The sequence below is a fragment of the Scardinius erythrophthalmus genome, assembly GCF_964197995.2.
Source record: "Scardinius erythrophthalmus genome assembly, chromosome: 24".
In the NCBI taxonomy this organism is placed as follows: domain Eukaryota; kingdom Metazoa; phylum Chordata; class Actinopteri; order Cypriniformes; family Leuciscidae; genus Scardinius; species Scardinius erythrophthalmus.
Genome location: NC_138244.1, coordinates 10,409,504 through 10,429,106, shown reverse-complemented (window position 1 = coordinate 10,429,106; position 19,603 = coordinate 10,409,504). Strand labels below are relative to the sequence as shown.

At 39.0% G+C, this 19,603-nt stretch overlaps 1 protein-coding gene across 2 annotated transcripts in view; it reads right to left on the bottom strand.

Moving 5' to 3' along the window:
• Positions 1-19,603, bottom strand: part of agbl1 (AGBL carboxypeptidase 1) — a 162,068-nt gene that overhangs the window by 141,487 nt on the left and 978 nt on the right. Inside the window, exon 1 of one of the 2 annotated variants that reach the window (XM_081355543.1) lies at positions 9,816-9,975. The exons of the other annotated variant lie outside the window; for it this stretch is intronic. Within the exon in view, the coding sequence (XP_081211669.1) occupies positions 9,816-9,891 (76 nt within the window). The 5' untranslated portion in view covers positions 9,892-9,975. Of the gene's footprint in view, positions 1-9,815; positions 9,976-19,603 lie in introns of those variants that run through there. 2 annotated transcript variants of the gene reach the window in all.

The window sequence follows — 19,603 nt, the reverse complement described above, 5'->3', positions numbered from 1 at the left end:
TCGTTCTGCATTCGAGCGGCATGCAGCGTGTGCTCGGCGGGGCAGTGGCCTCGGCCATATAGTGTATCTGTATATTTAGCCATACTGTGAATCTGCGCCGAAGTCCTGTAGAGTTCGATTGAACACACATCAACAAATATGGAAACTACCAATCTGCTAAAGACGATTATCAAGCTTCTTATTTAAAGCCATCTATGGGCAGTTACATTGATGTTGATGCACATACTGTATGTGAGGAATATTTTTCTCAGTAAGTGCTTAGGGAGGATCTGGTTGACATCTCTGTCATGCAGACAAACCTGAAATGATAGGTTGGGATTATCAGTTCAACTCCTACTGTGCCGAAAAGGGCACTATGAAGTTCACGGCACACTGTGTAACTTGTACTAAGCCGCTGGGAGTACAGCAAGTGCCAAAGACCGAGGCCAAACTTCGGCGTTGAGTCAAGTTAAAGGACACAAGTTCATCCAGATACATTGGCATATTCATATATTGACAAATGCACACGCAACTCAAGCACATACACAAAGCAACTCCCACTAGGCATGTCGATCATCAATCATCAACAGGGGATTTATGGAAAATCAGCTTTCTCATCGATAACATTAATCAACTTAGTGAAATTCCAGCACTACACCGGATCAAAGGTAGAAGCCTATATTGCATGTCAGTAACTGTATATGGTTTCTTAAAATAGTTTGGCACTAGACTTGGTTACTACACTACAAATCACAACATAAAGAGTTGATATTCCATTCTCAGCACTGATATCCAAGGAAGAAACCCAGCCATTCACTTCACACCAGAATGATAAATTAGGAGTCACCGAGCTGTGGCAGACAGATGGAAAAGAGATAAACCTTTGCGGCGAGCCAAATGAGCCACTGAGAGAGAGAGAGGGAGGGAGAGAGAGAGAGAGAGAGAGAGAGAGAGACAGAGAGAGAGAGAGAGAGAGAGAGAGAGAGAGAGAGAGAGAGAGAGAGAGAGAGAGAGGGGGGGGGAGGTGTTATGGGCTTGTGCGTGCATTGACATTTCTCTGCATTACTGTATTATAAATACAAACAATAAATCCACAGTTTATAGGGGTGTAACGATACACCAATGCCACGGTTCGGTTCATATCACGGTTTTGGAGCCACGGTTCGGTTCGGTTCGGTTCGGTTCGGTTCTGTTTGCTGTGGGGGCAGGGTTCATGGCAGGGCACCACCAGCAATAATAACACTAGATTCACTTTTAACTTAATAAAAACAACAACAACAATAATTTAACTTAACTTTAATTAATTTTATACATTGGCTTCATGTTTTCTTTAGAGCAGTTAGCACACCTGAGTTAACTAAAATGAAATAGCCTAAATGTCTCCACTGACTAGTCAGAAATAAACTGCTCACCTGAGTAGGGTTGCCAACTTCAGAAAAGTAAAATGCGGGACAATTGTGGTTCTTTATAGGAAAATGAGGGACACTCAAAATATTTACTGTATCGCACAATGTACATAATTTCAGTGTCTGCTAACTGTAGTTAAGTATAGGCTATGTTTAAAAGGTTATCAGACAAACACATTTGTATTGCTTAACCTATTTATGTACAATTTAATTCTAAAAATAATTTTAATGTCATACAAAAAAAATATGTCACATTACAAACAAACCACCATTCAAAATAACCGCATTTATCTGAAATGGAAAGCTTTTTTAACATTATACATAGGCCTACAGTTCAAAAGTTTGAGGTTAAGATTATTTTTTGGGGAAAGTAATTAAAGAAAGTAATTGCCTACTTTTATTCAGCAAGGATGCATTACATTAATCAAAAGTGACAATACATTTATAGTGTTACACAAGCTTTCTATTTCAAATAAATATCTTATGATCTTTACATTCATCAAAGAATCCTGGGGGGGTGGGAGGGGGGGAACAAAACCGTTTTAAACAAATAATAATCAGAAATGTTTTGTGAGCATATTATTCCCTCAGGTAGATTGCATGTTTTCTTGCGTGGCTGGATGTTGGACTCATGAACAATAATCACGTTGTTTGCATTCGCCAAAAGTGATTTGCCGAAATCAAAACGTGGACAGTGAAAGGAAATTACCGTTAGCGCGAGACGAGTCAGGCCTGAAGCGGAAGCGGCCAGACGGCAAAGGATTATGTTCGCAAATCAAACAATGATTAAAAAAAGCTGTGATATGTCATCATATTGGATGATGACAGGTGTCGGTGATCATTCTCAAGATTCGTGATCAGCACTGCTGCTGTTGCTGCTGTATCAATATCAGTCAGTGCAGTGGCGCAAAAAGTGGGTATGCGCTATATGCGGCGCATAGGGGCGCGCAGCACCAGGGGGGCGCCAAAGCGATGGTCTTTTTTTTTATTTTATTTTTTCTTTATCTATACGTAGACTGTTGTGCGTTTCTAAATAATTTCTGCATTTCCTCAATGTTATATAATTTTTTAGAGGACTAACAGGCTAGAGTAGGATATTCATAAGATTCCATCATATAATTTTGACATAGAGAGGGGGGGGGGGGGGGGAATATCGCGAGCAGGTGGGGGCGCCGTGAGCGCTGAGCGAGCACGTACGAGTCGAAAAAGATGGATAAAGCAAAAAAGCTGTCGGGACTAAAAATAGAAAAAGATAGAGGGGAAAGGAGATGGCATGTCAATTGATGCGCCAGCAGCTAAATAAGTGGATGGTCAAAGGCAACCGGTAGTGTGACGTCCACGCATGTAGGCTAGGAGATTCCCGGTGGGCCGACGTGCTTTTTGGGCTGATACATCTAATAGGCTATTTTTTTTTTTTGTCTTAACGGCCCACAAAACTCGTACATCGACGGCCCATTCGTTTTATTTTGTTTTGCTTAATTGGCGGCGCTGGGTTAGTGCCGTTGTAATAAATTGGTAAAAAAAATAATAATTATTACACACGTAGATCAGCACACGTAGATCCTTTTCTTGATTGACACTGGGCTGGCCCAATTACATCTTTAATTTGAAGTATAGAAATTAGTACAAAACTAATTATGAAAGTTTCCTTTAGTTTTCAGTGCATTTGTTTAACAATATATGGCTATTACTATCATGGGACTAATATTATTACTATGTAGTAGTGAAATGTAGACACACTGTTACTAAAAAAGGTTTGAATTTTTTCTTTGTTTAATTTGCTCACTGAATATGGGTTGGAGCTTTTAATTTTGAACTCTCAAAGTGCACCAGATTGATGAATTCAACATTAAAAAGCACCAAATTTTCTTACGGGGGAGCATGCCCCCCAACCCCCCTAGAGAGACAGAGGTCCTGTCAGCAGTGTATTCAGCCCTGCAGAAGTATACTTCAATTTTAAGAATAAATGACAATTTTATACTTATTTCATCTGTTAGCTATCACTCATTCCTCTATGTACATGGCTACATGGCACAGTTATTTATTTCTTTGTTGTTGTTGTTGTTTTTTTGGGTGTGGTGGGGGTGCGCCAAAATTGTTGCTGCATACACCTCTGACACTGGGTAGTTGCGCCCCTGAGTCAGTGGTTGTGACCGCAGGGTCTTCAATCACAATATGCCGTGGCGTGGAGTTGCCATCCTGAAGTGCGTATGTAAACTCCCGAGTGTGATCGATCACCCAAATCACGTGACATGCACTTTATTTAGTAAATAATAATATTATAATAATATTTATTAAAACTACAGCTCTTATTAGTTGTTAAAAGTGTACTCATTAATTACTATTTAATCAAATGTCAAGGAAGAAAAAATAGTTTTGTGACAAAGTGAAGTGAGAGTTGGGCAGCAGGGGGCGGGGGGCGGGGCGCGTTCGGTTCGACATGATAGTATCGCGGTTCGAACCGTGGCTGTTGTATCGCGGTTTTTCGGTTCGGTTTGAATATCGTTACACCCCTAACAGTTTATGTAAATCCTGCATGCAATAGGTTCATTTGTTTATTAGGTAGAGATGCATTAACTCTGAAAAAAAAAATATTGAAGCCACTAATATTTAACTGATGATTTTCAAATTAACTTCAATATCTGACAAATAGCCAATATTATATTAAAAATATATATATTTCTTGGTTATATGAACATTAAGGGAACATTCCATGTTATAATTTTGCCAACATTATGGGAATGTTACTTTTGAGTGTTCTCTAAATGTTCTGAAACAAGTAGTAACATTTAAAAAAACAGACTATTATCCAACTAAAATGTTTCAGGAAAAAAAGTTCCATGAACAATGAATAAATACCATTTTTGTGCTAAAGTTTTGACTTTAAGAACAGATAACTTTGAAAACAAAACATATTAACATTACTGGAAGAACGTTTGATCATAACTTTGAGAGAATCTTGCTAGAAGTTCTGAAAATGTTCTGTTTACTGGGTGTGTGTATGGTATTAATATATTTCCTGAACTGTAAACAATGATTTCCAAGTTGATTTGACAAAAGAAAAAAAAAGTTGTTAAAATTTTGTTCACATGAATGAATTTTAAGGCAACCAGGTTACTTACTTTAACCAATAATATTTTGTACAATGTAATCATTTTAATTAATTTATTAAAATTATTTGAATATATAAATGGTTTTTTTTCTAATTAAACTGCACTAAATTCATGCACTTCATTGACATCCCTATACAATATGCTCTAAGCTCTTGCCATTTTTTTTTTTTCCTTTGTGAATTGTTACTCATGTACAGTATGTCAATACAGTATGTTGCAGTATACGAGTTTGCACATGAATATATAAATGTTTGTGTTCCATGCCTTTTATCATCAGCAGGTCATAAATGTTACAGGCAGCCATGCTTCACCTTTGACCCTCAAGGGGTCACCTTGGTCAAAGGCTCAGAAACGCACCTGCTTAAAAGGCCAGCTGCTCATACCAGATATAACTTTATTGCAAACTGTTCAACCCTCATGTATGCCTATATGCAGTGTGCCTACTATACCCAGATTGAATTTGACTGTTCCATGCCTTGTTCAGCTTTCTTCCAAACCAAGATCACAATCTTCCCACTAAAAGGTTATATATTAGGTATTTTATTCAGAATAAAAAATAAAATAAAAAACTGAGAATTATTATCAGTAGCAGTGTCTAAGGCTTGATTACAAGGTCTGTGTAATAGTGAACAAGTCAGATATAGCATTTTAAACTCTTCACATTAACAGCTGATAGGGCATATATGAGCTGGCCCTTCACATAATAATTGCACTCCTCTCCTATTAAATAGCAGCTGCATTATGTAGACATAATTATGCCATTGACTTCTATTAAGTGACATTTGGATTGTAATTCAGAGTAAAATAAGGTTTTGCTCTCATTTATAGGGGAGTAAGAGGTAAGAGCTAGTTGAACATTCAGTGAAATCATCTATCCTGTTCTGACATATTTCCTATTCAAACAGGAGGTTGGGGCAGAACAAATTACACATATTGTCCTTTTTTACAGCCAGTTGCCTTTAGTTTATGTTCCTGAATAGAAAAAGCAAGGAGGACATACATTTCCACCAATTCATACTGTATGCTGCTTAAAATTAGAGTAGCCTACAAAGCTACTTCTGAATTGTTGCTAATGGAGAGAAAAAAAAACAAGTTTTCCCCAAAATAGCAGTAGCACCTCAATGCAGTACAAAAGATCCGAGGGGAGGAGTCGGATCTCATATAAGGGGTGGAGATTGGTAGGTTTAGGGGTGGGTCTAGGGATCAGGGGGTGGAGTTGGGTAGGTTTAGGTATGTAAGGTGGGAGGAGTTGGATCTGGATCCGACTCCTCCCCCCGGATCTTTTGTACTGCATTGAGGACCATCTCCAAAATAGGGTGGTTTAATTCTACCAATGGGGTTAAAGCTAACCAGCGAGACAAGCAGGGGTGAACCAACTAAACCCTGTCCCCTGGTCAGAAGCATTACATACAATTTCATTGTAGGGAGCATTTTGGGGGCATTTACACAAGATTGTTTTCAACTAAAAATGGAAAACTTTTAAAGGAGAACTCGGCAACTCTAGCGAACTCTAGTCACTTCTTCGCTGATTTTCCCTTTTGTTGTCGCATGTTTTCCCCACGAGCTCCCCCTACAGCTGTGGTGGGGCGTATATTTCACAACACAGTCGTAAAAAACTCACTTGCGGCAGCCTCCTCCCCCTCTCTACCGCTGCTCATGTGCGTTTGTTTTGATCGGAGCAAGCCAACTGTATCGCGTGGAGCTATGTCTACTGAGGTGGGTAATCTGGTAATACATCATACATGCGTGTGTGTTTATGTCGAATTGTCGTAAAGCGATTCGTGTTTCGCGCTCGTTCTCGTTCTCATTCTCGCTTCTCACGAGACTTCCAATTTCTATCTTGCCGGGACGGTAGTGAACAAGTTGCAAGGTTGGTTTTCCGCCTGGGAACGCTGGGGGGAGCGGGGAAAGTCACCAATATCACCAGAACAGGTTGTTTAACCATCCAAATGATTTCTAGACAGTTTTATTAAGTTAAAAAAGCTACCAAGTTCTCCTTTAATGCGTTTTGCCCATTCATTTACACAACAACGCCATTTTGGGGGCCTGAAAATGCAAACTTTTAAGAATGGGTTTCAAATTGCAAGTTCTTGAAAACTATATCGTTATCGTCTCTGTGTAAAACACAAAAGGTGAATTAGTGAAAAAGGTGGCGTGATGCACATCCGTATTACGTGTTTAGTCTATAGGCGCGTAGTGTTTCATCATAAAATGACTTCGACATCAATATGGTCTGGCAGCATAATAGTGCGTTTTTTGGTTGTTTTCAGTGATTGTTTTAACAACGTTGTCGTCTGTAACGCAAAGAACACAAAGGAAAATCGTTGTGTAAACGCACCCTTAGAAACATGATGAATCATCAATGGTGCATTTTCTAGAAAAGAGAGACTGTAGATTTTAAATGTGTACATCTGCTAAAGCTTTTAGGCATTAGCATAGATGACCTCAAAGCTAACATACATGGACACAAAACACTCTAAATTTTGAATTCATGAGGGCTTTGAGGAATAATAAATCCCCTGAATAAATACAAACTCACTCCTGTTGGGCTTAAACTGTAAACTAAATGTTTAAGAAACAGATTACTATTGTTAGCTGAAATTGTGTTTTACAACCAAAAGTTTACCTCTGGGCAAATGATCTATTTTCAAAAAGCTCTGCAAGATCTGATGATTCATTTCTTCCTCAGTTCAAAGCACAACAGCATTTCTTGGATCAAATCCAGCAATTACGAAATGAGGAGGAAAAAAAGAAGATTTTCCAGTGTCTCATTCTACCAAATTGACTGTTCCCTGGGCAACGTTTCATTGCTTAGCAACTGTCACATCTAACATCTAACACACATATAACATGCTTGAGAATAAATAAATCTAAAACACGACTTTCATACTTTGACAGCTTGGATTTTACCTCGGAGCATTTAAACAAAGGCTGAAATAGAGCAGTTGTCAAATTAATGTTTCATACAATAATTATCACGAGATTTAGTAAATTAACAGGACTAGTCACTGACCACCTACACCCCTCTAAACCATATATATATATATATATTAAACCTAATATATATATATAGTCTTGTGAATCATTTAGAATCCTTTTCGGACCATCAGTAATCAGTTTGAGAACCACTTCTCTATATTAATGAAAGAATGCTAGTGTCATTAGTGGTCTTAATCACGTGCTATGCTCTGCCAAGTCATTTTTAGAAGCTTTTAAAAGTCCTCCGTGCTCAACATAGCTAGTGCCATACCACTGCCATGTTCATTCTATAAAAGCTTCACTCAGTCCTTAGTAATGATTCCTACGTAGCACAGTGGGAAATACAGACAGATACCTTAGTTGCCAATGAGCTGGTTACTAAGAGTCACTTAAAGTTCTACCAAAAAAAAAAAAAAAAAAGTGGGAAAAGTGATTTGGCTAATCATTAGAAGAATTATTAGCTGAAAGGTAACACTCCCGGCTCAGGCTACAATGATAAATGTTCATGATGGGGTCAGATGCTTGGTCAGAAGTTGAACTGCCAACAGTTCCTTTTGGCTTCCTCTTCTATGGGTAAACCTTTTAAGATGTACGCCGTCTTTGGGTTTAACTCGCACGCTTATCAACTTACTCCACAATATTTCATTAGCATTTAGCTGATATTTTAAACGGCATCAGACAATGGTGTTGCATTCTTGTTCTAATCCGTTTTTTTGTTAGGTCTTCTAAAAAAATAGCAATGATAAAAAAGAGCAATGTTAAATGGAATCCCCTATGCCTTTGGGAGCCAACAAATCCAAGCCGTCTCCATTAGGGCAACAGCTGCTGATTAAAACAAGCACCATGAAGGGTAGGTAGAAATGGCATGACTTATCCTTGAACTTCAGTGGGAAACTAGAAACCCATGCATTGAGAAAGAAAATAACAGCAACAACCAGCAGAGTCACTGGGTTAATCGTATCCACTTGAAAAGTGGCATTAGCACAGCGATAATCCGCTATATCAAAAATAAACTCAATTAGAGATGATTATCGCATTACTTTTTAGAAAATTATAATGTCTTTAAGGGGCAAAAGTCGGACCACCATTATCTAGGCTCTAGCCAACCACTATCAGAAAACATTCGGCACAAAAACAACTCTGAATACGTGTATAACGTACTATTAATAAAAAACAGTTTGACCCTGAAGTCCCCTAGCAGTGTTCAGAGTAACTGACACATCAGCACTGCCCGCTGGGTTTTTGGCTTAATCTCCCTAAAGCCTCTAATGGCACGGCAGAATGAACAAATATTTAAATGCCTCGGTGGATACAGCCACGGCTAAAATTACACAGAGGGGGTCATATCTTTTTTTACCAATATTGTTGAAAAGTGTAAACTAGAGTGCCACACATTTACACAAACGCATGCTAACATTCAGTTCTATAACTAAGAAATAGCGTCAAAGGTTGCAGATATCACATCCCCATAAACGGCAAGGTGACTTCATTACAGACAATACCACTGAATCCCTCTCTAATCCAGACAGACAAGAGTCTATAAATTATAACCTACACCTGTGGGACATGGACTTCCTAAAGCCAGAAGAGCTTTAATGCTTTCATTCTCTCTCAATGGCATTCTCCTGGCACAATGTGGGTAGTGACTGTCACTCAGCAGTGGTCCTCCTCGTTTAGTTACATAATACCATAGGATAAATATCCCGACGTTTGAGAGGCACACTTATGGATCGTGAAAAACAAGATGGTGGGGGCAAGGAGGACAAATATTGAAAACTGCTGAGTTCACGGTTGAGGCTGCAAGATAAAAATAATGTCGATGGAAATAACTCATCTCTCGTCTTGAGCTTGGTTAAAAGAAAAGAGCAGGTGGGACTTGAGACATTCCATGTGGTTGCCCAGAATCAATGAGAAGAGCCAAGATCAAGATGGCAGAGACAAGAGCCCCGCCCAACCTACTGACTCACAAGGCAGTGCCTAAGCACACATGCAAATGTTTGAGCGTCAACAACAGTACGACTACATCAATCGGGCAGAGTATCTCGATAATCAAGCATGATTGAGGTTGACTGGTGCATTTTGTAAATGTACCCTGCGATCCTCTGCAACAAATCATATTTTAATTGATCGCTCTATCAAGACTTAAAAACAAAAGGTACATCAAGCTCAACCTGGTCAAAAGCTGTGAAAGGCAGCAAAAGACCACTGCATGCAAGTAAAACAAGTCATTTGCTTGTGCAAGCTCCAGTGTGAGCTTTCTTTACACACAGCATGCTCTTGCCAACTGCAGGACTTGATGTGCATTCAGAGCATTGCAGAGATTCATCTTCTCGCTTACCCCCATTACTGAGGCTTCCACACTGTTTCAGCGTCGCCGTCCAGGTGAAGTGACCCGGCTTACTGTAGCTGTACATCTTGGGATGGTCAATAGAGTCAGAACCAAGTACAAAGAATAACTGCCAAAGAATAACACAATGTGCAAGTATGTCCAATATAGATTCCTGTGTGCTTCTACCTACTACCACTGCCTCTAGCCCACTCACTGAGTCCTGAATTTAAGGGTCGCACCTGGCCGTTTTTTTAAAAGCCCCCCTCCCTTTGGGTAAACTCCCTAGCTGGATTCCGGCCTGACAAAAAGTAACAGGGGGAAGTGTAGAGGCCAATGGGATGTAAATCAGTCCAGGGTGCACAAGTTGTCTGGGGTGGTGTGGTGGCTTTCTGTGGGGGGTTTGTGTTGTGGTTTTATGCAGCTTCTTCAGACAGCTTATATATGGTTGGGTTTATAAACGTGTGTGGTTGCATGGGCGGTAGACTCAGAAGCTGCCAATGGAGGATGTCCAAACTGCCTCTTGATTTGTCTGTCCACACCACACAATATGAATAGCATGTTATGCCAGGAATGCATGAGTGAAAATAAACCCTATTTATGCAAGCATGCAACGGGCTCCCTTTGATCGGCATGACACAAACACTAACAACTATCACTGCAGCACATATGTGCATCCTTACCCTATCCATGTTGTCCACATTTAAAGGGATACTTCAGGATTTAGCATTAAGCTTTGTATTAGTAGAAAACCTGTAGTATTTTCGAATTACCGTGCTTTCCACCCTCATATCCCCCTGAGACGAGAGATTTATGTATTTTTTGTCTGGAAAAAAATCCTCAGATGACGCAAAAATCGTCATATTGCGCCATCGGAGGATTTTCTGGCCAAAGGCTAAAGACTACAGCCAGTAGGAGGAGCTGTCCCGCATGTTTTCAACCCGCCCATAGAGGGTGGGATCTCACTCACAGAATGTACACAGTGTCAGCCGTCTTTCTTTGGAAGCTAAGTTAACAGGCTCTTGTTCTGTGAAGAAAGCTGAGTAGTAGGGGTTACCATCCTCCTTTTCCCGGACTTGTCCGGCGGGCAAGATCGTTCAAAATGTCCGGGATTCGGCTTTTGCTTTCTGCAGTCGCCATTCATCGTTTACATGCACACCTTTTGTTTCAATCTAACTGAATTCATTCCGATTGGTGAATCTGAATGTAGTGTTTACAAGAACACTAAACAAGTGATCGATTGATGTGTGTTTTAACACTGCTAAGAAAATTCCCGCTCCTCCGTGAGAGATACGAGACCGGCGCGTCTCAGTAATGACGCCACCGGCCTCGCGCCGTTCTCCCGCGCCCCGCAGCCTCGTCCTGCTCGCCACAGTAAACATGTTGAATGGCGGCTGTAGAACGCAAAAGCAGAATCCAGGACATTTTGTGCGATCTCAAAAGCCCGGGCAAACTCATCACGGAGACTCACTGGTAGCCTAGCCTTGTTGTTTTCAACTGCGCTCTCTAACCGGTAGGCGTGGCTTGGGAGTGGCTTCCTAGGGCAGCGAAGCAAGTGCATTCTGGGAGTTGTTGTCTTTCATCCACATAAGCCAAAAATACATTTTCTGGCTTTTCTCAGTCTAGAAAGCTCCAAATTAAAAAATTTCTTCACATTTCTTCTACATAAATGACCTATTTTAAATACACATTCATCTTTCCAGAGGTGAAGTATCCCTTTAAGATTACTTATTCTTCTCCCTCAAGCTCTGATAAACTGCATCAGAACAAAACAGTTGTACATCACCATCTAAAACCACCATTAGCGTCAACTTGGTTGCCAAGTTCAGACAGTGATGTTTAGTTGCAACAATCACAGGAACTTCACTTGGTGCAAGAACATTAGCCTGCCAAGACGGAAAGTGCACAATACGCCACAGCTATGCATGCATGGGAAGCTCAGAGAAGCATATCTTGTAAAGACAGATGCCTACAACTACAAATTTACGACTGCTTGGCCGTCTCCCAACCTTTTAATTAACACTTTACATCAGGAGAGTGACTCCTGCTTGCTGCAGAGCTTGTCAGAGGCCCAAATCTCTTCTGGTCTCTAGGTCTTGTTTTCCAGGCCTCTTACTTGAAGTCCTTACATTTTGCTCAGGTGAAATGTGGATTTCAGTTGAGTTTCACGATTTGTGGGATCCACTTTCAGCTAAGTTACCTTGAAAACACCAGCATACTTGCATGGCATTAAGGGATACACAAAAGATGATATTTTGAAAAATGTCCATACAATAAATCCATTAGGGTTGTTGTTTAGACCTCATTGACGTTCAAAATATGTTCTTTGTGTTAACAGAAGAAAGACATTCATACAGATTTGGGACGACATGAGGGTGAGTACGAAAACTTTAATTTTGGACTTAATCCCTTTTAGTAACCTAAGCTGCAAGACCTACAGTAATTTGTCAAACAGCATCACATGAAAAATACAGAATGGTTGGCAAGGTTTATGAGCAAAGTTTTGGTGTCCCCACTAGGCTTCTTACGCTGCTAACTGCCAAGGTTGCGCACCATTTAGAATTTAATTGAGAATGCCTTTTGAATTTGAATTGAGGCAGCAAACAATAACCAGAAATGCAACTTAAATGTGAATGTAGGAAGAATTACAATGAATGGAAAGTCAATGAAATTATTTAAGGAAGGACGGATGGACAGATAGATAGATGTAACATTCATAAGTGCAGAATGCTGAAGCTCTTGTACCAGTGCAAATGAGACATGCATAATCTATGGTTGTGTTTCAAGACCTACCAAAGGGAGCAGAAGATGGTCTTGACAGGCATCCAGCTTCAATGGTACAAGCGTGGGACCTGAGGCGGTTTTTGTAGCTATTGTTTATCTTTGAGAGGGGCAAAATATATATAGAGAGCTCAAGGTACACAAGCTTGCTCGAGAACAAACTGGAGGTTCAAGGGGCTTATGAAACCACAGGTCCAGTAGCCAGCTGGGAGCAGTTTAATCCCAGCCAAAGCAGGCAGAGCGTAATCATATTTTCTGGGGATACCTTTCAGCAGACCCCATCAAGTCCCTCACAGGGAGCTTCATCTCTAAAACAACAGAAAACACTCCTCCTATTTCTCCCTCACCTTCCCTGTGGCATCACTCTTCTTACACATGGAACAGCACTTTGCTTGTTCTTCCTCCATTCTGAGCACAAAAATGTTAAATAAGTTATCAACCCGAGTGATGCAGGGCACCTATGACAGACTTCTATGCCAAGCTCCTCGAGAGGCCCATAAATAAATAAGAGCAGACCTGAGGATACTGGGAAGAGTTAACCACTCAAAGCTGTCAGTTAACAATCCATCTTGAAATCTCGATGTGAACCATTCCCAAGTTAAAAGCAAAAATAAACATCTTTCCTCATGACTCCTCCATTCCTTTTGTAAAACACTCCACAAACAAGCTCCTCAACGTCAGTTGTTTTGGTTTAAAATTTTGGCATGATAAAGAGAATCAGTAGCAAAAACATTGTTAGAATCTCTGTGGTTCAGTGAGGAAAAGAGAGCACATGCAAGCATTTGCTTCTTGAAATCAATAAGTGAATGAGAAAATCAAGTACACAGCTGGCGTCAGGAAATTATTGATGAACTGTGTGGGCTGGATGTAATCCTTGAAAGTCTCACCAAGGACACACTCTAAACGATGAAGCCAAAATAAATTATTGCAGTCCACCCTGAACCCAAGCTGAACATTTTAAAAGCAAAAATGTTGTAACAAATTCATTTTACTACCAATTCATTATGCACCATTAACTACACATGATCATTTTGAACAATCAGTCATTAACTTATTTGTTTTAAGTCTCACAAGACTTAAATTGAACAAAAAACATCAGTCTGCCACTGGAGAAATGTTATACTGTATGAAGACATGCAAAGAATACCCTTACAGTTCATAAAACAGGCTGTTTTAATGTTCACAGTTCATGAATTTAATTCTGATGCTTTTGAAGGGGGGTGGGCTTGATCAAGTGATGACAACAATGCTTTAATTTCACATCTGAGGCCAATTTTCATTCCACGCTTAGACCTTCTTACAGGGGAATTACACAAATGTGGATACTGAGACCCTTAAGCAGACATACTTGTCATCTAGTGCGCTTAGCAAAAGATAACCTTGGTATGAAATGCACGTAGACAGACATCTCCAGTTGCTGGCTCCCACCAGTTAATAGATTAAATTTCTCTCAGGTTTTAAGAGTGTCTGATTGTTTATTTTCATCTGATAACCACGGTAAAGTGAGCGAGCAATATGGCAGTAATCACAACAAATCAAACGAGAGACATCTCAGTTTTTTATCTCAAAGGAAACTGAGGTCCTTTGCTTATGATTCTGTGTGAAGCTATGGGTTTAAAAGCCTTTTTACACCTCAGAGTAAATAAATAGAAATGTGACTTTATGCGACAAATATGCGACAATTACAATGTAAATTCACAAAATTATTCAGTCAAAATTATTTATGATCATTAAAATGATTCAATTATCTTGTAGTCACAAGTGTTTGATTATAATCTACAATCTACAAGACAATTGTGACTTTTCTAATGGTATAGTTGCAGCTATTATCTCACAGTTGCAACTATTTTTTTATATCTCAAAACTGTTTCATTATTGTGACTTTATTTTAAACAATAAGACAGAAAAGGGCTTCAATACATGGGTCTCTGTTGTGAATATCTTGCTATAATTTTTATATAAATAAAGGGACAGCTATGGATAGGGAAAAAGTAGAGGGCCCAAGTTCAGTTTTACAACTTTCTCTATTGAAATTATCAGAAAAATCTGTCAAAATGTTTACTTCAAAGCAGCCAGCGATGCTTAATACACCGCTGATCATGAGTTTAATCGCCATCTGCAAATCTCAACATCAAATTAAAGAGGATGACTCATTCCCTCATGGTCCACTAACTTAAAAATACCACGTTAAGCATCTTTTCTAGCCATTAATGATATTTTTGGAGAGAGACGTGATCAGAGGGCACAGCGTTCACTGCCAATTCCGTATCTCCCCCTTTCATCAGGGCCACAGTGGACACAAAACTCTTTTCCCACCTGTCCTGCAACCTGAATGGGATGTGCATCTTATATTTTGTTCCCAACGCAACAGGACCTGCGCTGTGGAAGTATCCCGCAGCCAGGCTCAGGATTTTCCACTGGGCTCTTTTGTGAGCCAGAAAGCCTGACTGTCACTCAAAATGCCGGCTGTAACATGAGCAATCGACCAAGCACTGGCACTCACATGCTGGGGATGTCTGAAATAGCACTTTCCATAAAACATGCAGAGAGAGGGCAGTGAAATCTGACCTCAGGATCGGCTGCCAGCTCTCCCACCCCACTCTAATATCCTTATCCCCACCTACTCAAATCCTGCACCAGCAACCTCACAATAAAAACGTAAACATGTACAGAGAGAGAGAGAGAAAGAAAGGGAGGGGGGAAGCCAAGGGTCTTTCTGAAATTTCATCAGTCATTTACTGCAGCTGCAGGAACATAAATATCTGTTTGGGGGAGGGGCACATTCTACACAAAATATTAATTAAATATTAAATTAAATATTCAAATCCATATCAAATGTATTTTCACCTGTATGAGCAGTACGCTAACAATTTTACAGATTTATGATTGTCCAGTGCTCAGAATGTAACATCATCAGCTGCATACAAAGCAAATCCATACTTTTCAGTAACGCAACATCTGCATGTGAAGCCCAGCTATTCACGCAAGTCAAATAATATAAAATTATAAAAATTATTTAAAAAAAAAAAGAATAATATAACCTAAAATGGTTATAAATACTGCCCGGCCAAAAAAAAATGTGTTGTTTGGATTTAAATAGCCAAATGCCAGTGAGTCTATAATTGGGTCATTATTGCAGTGATTATTAAGTTTTTAGCATGTTATATGTTTGGCAACAGTTCTTCTAACTCTAATTGATGTGTGTAGCTTTTCATTTCTTAAACAACCATGTAGGAAGACACATCATGGCCATATTCCAGGATGACAATGTCAAGATTCATCAGGCTCAACTGTTGCTAAAAAAATCACTGCAATAATAATCTAGTCAGAGACTCTTAAAGTCCCCCTGTGGTGAAAATCAAGGTTTTAATGTTTTATGTCTATGTGGTGTTTTTAATATGCTTTAAACATGTGCAAATGCATAAGTCAACACCATTGCTGAGTATTTTCTCCTTAAAACTGCAGTGAATCAAAGATGCGGTTTTAAATCGCTGGTGTTTGTGACATCACAAACTACCTTGTAACCAATCAGATCAACGTGTGATCGTCAACGAGTGGATCTCTGAGCTGGTGCGAGTGAGTGGAGGCGGGGCTCATTCGCATATTCATAGAACTGCATATACTAAATGAGGCAAGGGTGTAGAGTTACATTCAAGCTATTTTAAGGCATGAAGATTTTTTTTTTAAGGAAAAATTGTGTGTGTATACAGACCCTTTCCAAAAAATTAGAATATCATGGAAAAGTTTAATTTTTTCCATAATTCCATTCAAAACGTTAAACTTCCATAGATTATAGATTCAGGGCCCACAACTTAAACGATTTCAAGTATTTAGTTGTTTATTTGTACATAATATGGGCTTCCAGCTCATAAAACCCACGAAAATAGGATTTCAAAAAATTAGAATATTACATGAAATCACACAGTAATTACACAGTGATACCATGGTCATTGAACCAGGTTTTGGTTATTTTGGCAGTGTGGGCAGGTGCAAATCCTGCTGGAAAATGAAGTCAGCATCTCCATAAGCTTGTCTGCTGAAGGAAGCATGAAGTGCTCTGAAAATGTCCTGGTAGACGGCTGCGTTGAGTGGACAGCACAGTGGACCAACACCAGCCGATGACATGGCTCCCCAAACCAACACAGACTGTGGAAACTTCACACTGGACTTCAAGCATCTTGGATTGTGTGCCTCTCCATTCTTCCTCCAGACTCTGGGACCTTGGTTTCCAAATGAGATACAAAATTTGCTCTCATCAGAAAAGAGGACTTTGGTCCACTGTGCTTTATTAAATCCAGTCAACGCAGCCGTCTACCAGGACATTTTCAGAGCACTTCATGCTTCCTTCATTTTCCAGCAGGATTTGCACCTGCCCACACTGCCAAAATAACCAAAACCTGGCTCAATGACCATGGTATCACTGTGTAATTACTGTGTGATTTCATGTAATATTCTAATTTTTTGAAATCCTGTTTTCGTGGGTTTTATGAGCTGGAAGCCCAAATTATGTACAAATAAACAACTAAATACTTGAAATCGTTTAAGTTGTGGGCCCTGAATCTATAATCTATGGAAGTTTAACATTTTGAATGGAATTATGGAAATAAATAAACTTTTCCATGATATTCTAATTTTTTGGAAAGGGTCTGTATATGTATATATATATATTGTGTGTATATATATATATATATTGTGTGTATATATATATATATATATATATATATATATATATATATATATATATATATATATATATATATATATATATATATATATATATATATATATATATATATATATATATAACCAGCTGAGAGACACATTGATTTATAACACGTGTTTTTTTTTTTTTTTTAACAATGCATGGCTTGTTATCTCCCTCTTGTGGTCACACTGTACCTCACAACCTCATAAACTACAGGAGAAGAATGTCATGACAGCTCTTGACATGGTCATGACAGCTAATATCACACACTCTTGACTAGTCTGACAGGAAATGGCATTAACATGTAAACACTATTTACATGCATTATAGATTAATACACTGCTGTATTTAGCAGTCTGTAGTATTTCAACCCAGTTCATTTAAGACTTTATGAACTCACTGGCCAGTATAAGCAGGGCAATTAACTTCAGCAGTAATCAGAGGAGATATATTCAGACGGGACACATTGAGTTATGAGACACTCGTAGGGAATGGGAAGACCGGGTCTCGGATTTACAGCCACTGAGTTCAAACAGAGTTTAATTTACGTTAATAAAGTTGCTTCACTTGAACTGCGACTCCGGGGAAATGATAAGAAAAGACGCACATGCTGCCTCACATAAAACACTGTAAGAGAGCTTTTACATTGTTCATATTTTTTACAAAAAGAAAAGAAAGCTCATAAATTCCATCAAGTTGCTTCACAAGCCAGGAGTCAAAAGCCCAATTTTGCGATACGGCCCACTATTTGGGCATTATTTTCAATGTATAATAAATTAATTGAAATAATGGTGTAATTATTTGTTTGTTTGTTTTTTCAACCAAATTTTAAAGTATGTGTTGTTGCAGACATCGATAAAAAAGAAAAAAAAAGAAATTCAGAAATAAAAAGTGTGACAACCAGTCCTCCCCCTTTTTTCTAAATATTTATCTATAAAAAGGTCTATACTGCAGCAAACACAGTTAAGATTTAAAGGCAGAAGACTATCCTCATCGGATTACATCCTCATTAACTCTCATCTTACCCTTACCGGATGATGAAAGATAAAAGGGAACAGATGTTACGAGAGCAAAATGAATTTCTGCATTTCAGTTTCACATCTTATGTGATGTGAAAATCTCGCAGGCATGGTTCACTATTGCAAAACCTTCTGCTTTCATGGCTGACCGTCAGTAATTACTCTCTATCCGTAAACCAGCATGATCAGAGCAGAGGAAAAATTGGAAAGCTGCACAGAATAACAATTAAACAAGTGTTTTTCTGGATTCTTAAACCAACAAAACGTCTCAAAAGCAAACAGTTATAAACTTCACAACCACAACAAAACCGCAGGTTTACATGGACAATGTCTTCCAGACCTTCTGCATTGGATGCATCGGTGACTGTGAGCTGTTAAGATTTAAAAATGACAAAAAGGACCATAGACATATTACTGTAATCTTCTGAAGTCATATGATAGTGTGAGTTGAAGGCTAAAAGTTTGGCTTGTTACGGCACTTCTTTGATTTTTTGAGCTTAACAACTTTGGTCACCATCCACTTTCATTATAAGCAGCATGAACATCCTGCCTACCATCTCTTTATGTGGACTGCGGAAGAAAGAAAAAAAAGTAACGCTGTTTTGAAACAACATGAAGGTGAGTAAATGACTATACGCTCTGTTACTACACGCATTCTGTTACAAGCGTAATACGTATACCGTAATCTCTCAATATTTATTTTTCCTCTTTTGGAAAGTCATGTAAACACTATCATGAATGTTTTTTCTTTTGACGCTGGAGCAAGTGGGAATATATATTTGTTCACATTAGACGTTTACCCAACTACGAAATTCCACTTTTGAGAACCCGTAGGCTAATGTAAAAAGGGTCACAGTATTTCAGATATAATCATTTACCTTATAACTAATGTACTTGGATAAGAGCAACAAACACCATTTTTAGTCACATATGCTTATTAAATGGTTTTAGGGCTATTTAACTATTTAGGCCGGAGATTCCGAAACTATAATACCTTTATATTTTAAGCTAATATTTCAATAATTTAACAATACTTTTGTGTTCATGGTTCTCTGATGTCGGTTAATGGCCACATGGCATGATTTACTGCATCTGGTTTGGTTTGGAAGAACTTGACTGACCCGCACAAAGCCCAGACCTGAATCCCACTAAACACCTTTTTGGGATGAATTGGAACAGCAGCTGTGATCCAGACCCCATTTGCCCAAAATCCGTCCCTGACCTCACTGAGGCTCGTGTGTCTAAATGGGAATGAATCCCCGGAGTCATGTTCCATCATCTAGTAGTGGAAAACC